The sequence below is a fragment of the Lepidochelys olivacea genome, assembly GCF_965140295.1.
Source record: "Lepidochelys olivacea isolate rLepOli2 genome assembly, chromosome: 1".
In the NCBI taxonomy this organism is placed as follows: Eukaryota; Metazoa; Chordata; order Testudines; family Cheloniidae; genus Lepidochelys; species Lepidochelys olivacea.
Window position 1 is genome coordinate 232,138,729 of NC_140411.1, and position 6,740 is coordinate 232,145,468.

General features: G+C 39.8%; 1 protein-coding gene across 1 annotated transcript in view; it reads left to right on the top strand.

Moving 5' to 3' along the window:
• The window catches only part of TM7SF3 (transmembrane 7 superfamily member 3), a 31,398-nt gene extending 27,890 nt beyond the window's left edge, over positions 1-3,508 (top strand). Inside the window, exon 12 of the mRNA XM_084642294.1 lies at positions 922-3,508. Coding sequence (XP_084498420.1) covers positions 922-1,184 — 263 coding nt within the window. The 3' untranslated portion in view covers positions 1,185-3,508. The remainder of the gene's footprint in view (positions 1-921) is intronic.
• The last annotated feature ends 3,232 nt before the right edge of the window (positions 3,509-6,740 follow it).

Sequence of the window (6,740 nt, forward strand, 5' to 3'; positions counted from 1 at the left end):
AAAACAGCTGATCGGGAGGTGCAGGGAGGGAGGGGAAGGCGCTGATCAGTGGGGCTGCTGGTGGGTGGGAGGCTCTGGGAGCAGGGCAGGGGTGCTGACGTATTACTGTGGCTCTTTGGAAATGTACATTGGTAAATTCTGGCTCCTTCTCAGGCATGGGTTGGCCACCCCTGCGTTAAGATGACTGTTTTCTCTCTCTCTCTCTCTCTCCCCACCCCACCCCCCCTTCTATTGAGGGATTTTTGAGGCTTTTCTATTAATGTAAATTAATGGGTGAGGAGGTGGGTTTTGCAACTTTCTTTAGAGCAGCTCCAGGCTATTTGGCAAGGATAGGCTGAAGTACATGGCTTCCAGATGCAACTAAAGGCTCTGGGCTTCTGTAAGATCCCAACTTTCAATCTGATTTTAAGAGAGGGTAACTTTTACCCAGTGTGAATCCTGTAACAAATGCCTGGATCATGCCAAGGCGAAGGTGTCCATTTAATGATTAAGAACTGGTTTAGGAAACTTTCTCTCATATGCTAATCTTCAGAGGCCCTCAACACACTTTTTAAAAACCTTAATCACCACAGCATGCTTGAGAGAAATGATTCCCCCGTTATAGATGTAGAAACAGAGTTTAAGTGAGTTGCCCAGAGTCCTATAAGAAATAGCGAGGCAACGCTGGAGTCGTAAGTTTAACTCAGGCCTGTACTTCAACTACAAGAGCACCATCTCCCTCTACAAACATACTGTGTTTATAGTAGGCACCCAGCCCTGTATTTTCCATTCCCCTATGACTGCTTGGTCCAAGCATGTCAATATGCAAATCAGCATCTAAATCTGAGCCTGACCTTTCTAGTGATGTTGCTTTTGTGGGGGAGTGGGGAAATCCCTTCATTCTGATACTGTTTGAATGAATGGCTTCCTATTCCACTATAGATTTAATCATCCTGGCAGTATGGGGGATGCTGGCAGTCGGTGGAATAATGGTGCAGCTTCGCCGAGAGAGACGTGAGGTACCCTTCCCACCACACCCGTACCGTATCTGGAAGCGAGAAAGGGAGCGCAGGATTACTAACATTCTGGATCCTAGCCACCACATCCCTCCTCTGAGAGAGAGGATCCATAACAAACTATCGCAGATCAAGGAGTTCTTCCGAAAAGAGCAGCCAGCTGGGGAAAGAACTCCATTGCTTCTGTAATTTAACCAAATGGTGCACATTGATAGCTACTCAAAAGGGCTCTAAGCATCTAAACTAAGGTGGTGATGACCAGCATCTGTCCAGCAGTGCTGACTTGGTGTTCTTATGACCTAATCCCGCTTAACAAAGCTACAGTGTATGCTGGACGTGGAAGACAAACCTTTATCTGGCTGATACACTCACTGCTGTCCTGTGCTCTTTCTCAATGGCCCACTTGTCCTGCTGTAAAAAATTCTGGTTCCTGCAGAGACCTTGCACTAAGGGTGGAGTATATTTGAGTGCAATGACTAAGGTGTTTCTCTTTGTGAGTCTCGTTGTGTTTGTTGGAAATGTTTAGGTATGTGAAATCTAAAAACAAAAGCCTGAGAAGGTAACTTGTGATTTAAATCTGTGCAATGTCAAAACTCTTCCTTTGTATCTTGTAATGGATTTTCAAGAGACCACCTTGCTTCTCACCAGACATGAGCATCCTATGCTGAACATACAAGGGAAGAAATATCTAGTCTGTCTTTAGTATTGAAGTATCCTAACTGCAGTGTCTTCACAACTATTAAACCTTCAATATTGGTACCAAACCCACATCTCTGAACACAGTAATGGTTTTTAATAGGTATATTACTGAACCATCACAAATTGTACTAAGTAACTTTTGTGTTTTTAATTGCACTGGATTAATATTTGTATTTCTGTGTGTTCAGCAACTGGACTCTGCCTCAGAGATAGAATAAGAAGGCTCCTTTTCATCCTCCCTTTTAAGCTATCTGCGGGGTGGGATGACGTCCTGTCAGTACCAAGCTGCTTGTCTGGTTTCTGCTTGAAGAGTTGCCCAGAGTCCTACAAGAAGCATTGAGGCAAAGCTGGAGTTGTAAGTTGTAAGAGATGATGGCTTGCTGATCAAACACAAGTGTCCCTTCCCATGCTTAGTCTCCCTAATTGTTTCTTTGAGCTAGGAACACCTAAGGGCTAATGGCCTCCTTGTTTCAGCTACTGTGCTTTGTAAATAGCTTTGGTTCCTGAGAATTGATTGAGTTAGCTCTTCATAGAAGAATAACCTCAAATTCAGCACTTCTGTATTTAAATGCAGATTTTCTTTTTTCTGAGCTTGCTCAAAACACTAACCCTGCCTCTTAATCAGTGCTTTCCTCTCCCCTCCCCTTTTGGGTTGAGAATGTGAAAAGTATACTGCAGGTAAAGTATTGACCTGAAGCCTTGCTGGTTGGTAATATGTACATTTCTCTTACACTCCAGTTAGCACACTGTGTGTGAAAGGAGTTACCCTTACATAGAGTTACAACCCTTCATATTCCCGAGAGCTAGTGTCTTTTTCTTTTTAATCACTGCTGGAGAAGTGAACAAGAGTGGCTTGGTTTGGATCACTCAGTAAAACCACAAATCCAAGCTTTCCTCCAGCTCCTCCTCCCAGGCCTCTAAATGCTGTCCTTCCCCTTGCGTGTGTATGTGGCTATAAAGTCCATACCTCCCACGTCCTGACCTAGGTTATGAAGGAAGTTGTACCTCCTTCCTCTTCCCTCATCACCCCCACTTCTGTACCTCTAACTCCTAGGCAGCAAGCAGCATTCACCTCTCTTGCTTCGTTGTAATGCTCTTCAACTTTGTATTAGAACAGCCACTAACAAATAGTAAAATACTAAACTTACCAGTGCAACTTGATGACTAAAAACTGAAATTCTTTCAATATCAGATACCATCTTTGAATGACAAAGTGGTAAAGGAATTAAGTTTTTAACAATAGCTTTTGAAAGCTGCAAAACATCTAATGGCATGAGTTGACCACAACCTTAACAGCAACAAGAAGCCTTCCCTTGAAATCTTGATACTTCAGACCATTTTAATACTACTTAAGCTAATTTTTAAAATGTTCATTATGGGGTAAAAATTAGAAAAGATGTGGCATAGTTTCACAGTTTCTTCAAAGGCTGATTTAACTTAATTTTAAATCAGTCATTCACTGTGGGAGCTAAAAAGCAAGGGCCAGATTCTAGCATAGCTCAAATGAAATCAGTAAACTATGTTGACTTACACCAGTTGAAGATATGGTCCGGAACATGCTGTCTTTTAAGTGTCTCGAGGGAAAACTGTTTCTCATCTACTGGACTGTAGCTCACTGACTAACTTTTATAGCACTGATGATGCTGAGTAACTTTGCCACATCTGATGGCCAAAGTAGCAAACACTTAACTTGGATCTGAAACTATATATGTTTACCTTGTTTTTATAATTGCCATGATTAACATTGTGAAAGAGAAAATATAAGTTACATTTGTTCCTATCTTTTATAATAAAGATTTTTTTTTTTAAGAGTACATGGAACTGAAGTCTGCTCTTATAGTGGGTTTTACCAACTTTGGTACAAACATGATCAAAACATATTTCAACCTTTTGTCTGTTCTGTAAGTCTCTTGTGGAGATGTTCAGAAGGTGAGTATGGAGGCTTCATTTTATCTTTTGTACAGTAAGATCTTGAGTTCCCATCTGAGATCTTGTCCACATTGTGCTCAGAGTCCCTGCCCCAAAGACCTTACACCATAATCAAAGATTTGGAGAAAGGAAACTATAGCTGTATTTTACACATTGAGGAAATTGAGCCAGATTAAGCAATTTGCCTAAGGTCACACAAGAAAATATTAGCAGGGATGGGAATGAAACGCAGATCTCCTGTGTCCCAGTCACAGCCTTAAAACTGACCATCCTCTGGATTTTTGAAAAAGGCTTTTTCTAATCCCCATGAGTGCTCTGAGAAATGTCCTTTTGCAGTGGGTTTTTGTAGCTCTACCCTCGGCATTGCTTCACGTTCTCCAGCCTTGTTCCCTATGCCTACTTATGAATTCATGTTGTCACTTGTTAAAGATTAACATCTTGGCACCAAACTCCCCTTTCAAAACAAAGCCTACACGCCCTGACACTAGGTCAACTTAATGAAGCACTGCAATTACCTGCACCATACTCTTACTTTGCTACGACAGAACTTTTTAGCATCTGGGACTTTAGAACTACTTCCTCCCTCAAACCAAGGTGGTTTCTTCTGTCTGACTCCCTTTTTAAGGGACAGCTGTGGTATGGCCAGTATCCTAGCTCCTTTAATCACTAGGACTATTAATTTTGGGTGAGAGAAAATGGGCCCTGTCCATTTTTCACAATGTGGGCCAGAGAGCAAGGGTCAGATTCTCCATGGAGTATGCTGTGTGTCAATTTAATGTGCAATGATCACTATAATTCACATCAGTTTCTAAAGCACACTAAGAACTTTATAAATGTCAGCCCTTGCGAACAGTACTGACTATGGTGGGGATGGTTGTGTTCAGGGCCCTTTGCCTGGGGAATTGTTCCAGAATCTGTTTTTATTCAAGACTCTTTTTAGCTCTTATAGCTGCTGGGCTCATGCTGAAAGCATGAGCAGAATGTAAATTCAACTAGTGTGTACAGTCAACCTGAAACAAAAGCTCAAACATGAACTAGCTTATTTTTCCTTTTTAAAATGGCTAAGTGATAGGTTTCAGAACTATTTTTAATGCATTTTCAAAAAACCATGTAGCTAGCTAGTTCCCCACCTTATGCAGCTCTCAGGCCCTCCAATTTCCTATTACCACCCCTAATGCATATAGGTATTAATACAAAATCTAAAATCTAGAGAAGACAATGTGGAGACAGCAATGAGATTGAAACTAAAGAGAGGATACTGTACTGACCAACTCCATATTTAGTTCAGTAAAACCCTCAAGTTCTAAAACTGCTTGAAATAAGTTTTAAAACTTAAATCCAGTAAGGGACAGGGTTAGAATTAGGGCTGTTAAGCAATTAAAAAAATTGTGAATAATTGCACTGTTAATAAAACACCATTTAAATGTTTTTGGATGTTTTCTACATTTTCAAATATATTGATTTCAATTACAACAGTGTAATTGTGTACAGTGCTCACTTTATATTTTTGATTACAAATATTTGTACTGTAAAGTATTTTTCAATTCACCTAATACAAGTAAGGCAGTGCAATCTCTATCATGAAAGTTGAACTTACAAACATAGAATTAGGTACCAAAACCAGCATTCATATATTTGCTGTCTACAAGTCCACTCTGTTGTCCTCCTTGTTCAGTCAATTGCTCAGACAAACAAGTTTATTTACATTTGCAGAAGATAATGCTGCCCACTTCTTGTTTACAATTTCACCTGAAAGTGAGAACAGGTGTTCACATGGTACTGTTGTAGCCAGTGTCACAAGATATATGCCAAATGCTTTATGCTTCAACCACCATTCCAGAGGGCATGTCCCCCTGCTGATGATGGGTTCTGCCTGATAACAATCCAAAGCAGTGAGGCCTGATGCATATCCATTTTCATCATCTGAGTCAGATGCCACCAGCAGAAAGTTGATTTTCTTTTTTGGAGGTTCTGGTTCTGTAGCTCCCACATTAGTGTGTTGCTCTTAAGACATCTGAAAATGTGTTCTACGCTTTGTCCCTCTCAGACTTTGGAAGGCACTTCAGCTTCTTAAACTTTGGGTTGAGTACAGTAGCTATCTTAAATCTCACTGCAGATTTGACAAAATGCAAAGAAGGTACCAATGTAAGTGTTCTTAAAATGAACATGTGCTGGGTCATCATCCAAGGCTGCTATACTATGAAATATATAGCAGAATGTGGGTAAAACAGAGCAGGAGACCTACAATTCTCCCCCAGGGAGTTCAGTCACCAATTATTTAATGCACTTTTTTAATGTGTCATCGGTATGGAAGCATGACCTTTAGAATGGTGGCCAAAGCATGAAGGGACATATGAAAGTTTAGCATATCTAGCACATAAATACCTTGCAATTGTGGCTACAAAAGTGCTATGTAAATACCTGCTCACTTTCAGCTGACATAAATAAGAAGCAGGTAGCATTATCTCCTAAAAATAAACTTGTTTCTGTTAGTGAGTGGCTGAAGAAGTAGGCCTGGTTGGACTTGTCAGCTCTAAGGTTTTACATTGTTTTTGACTGCAGTTATGTAACTTATGAGGTGAACTGAAAAATACTATTTCATCTATCATTTTTACAAGTGAAAATATTTGTAAAAGTGAGTACTGTACACTATTGTTGTAATTGAAATCAATATTTGAAAATGTAAAAAAATCCAAAATAAGTGATTAAAACTAAGTAATTTTTTAATCATGAGTTAACTATAATTAAACAGCCCTCATCACCCAACTTTCTATTAAATGTGAGTTAATATTCATAGAAGTAGCAGGCTGAATGTGGATGTAAATTTTTTTTAAACCCTGAAGGAAAGTCAGATTTTAGCAAAGTTTTCAAAATTTAAGAAAAGAGATTTTTGTAAAGTGTTCTGTATTAGCAAACTGTAATACTTGGTTTGAAAGCTGCATGACAACCTGTAAAAGTAACTAGGCTGTTACTTGTCCAAACCGATCCAGAGAATAAGTGAAAAGTACATTTGATTTTCAAGTTTTAGTTTGTCACTTTACAAGAGAACCTGCCTCCTTAACATTTAAGAGAGGAGGAGTGAAGGCCACGACACCACTAATTGGGCATCTTTTCTAT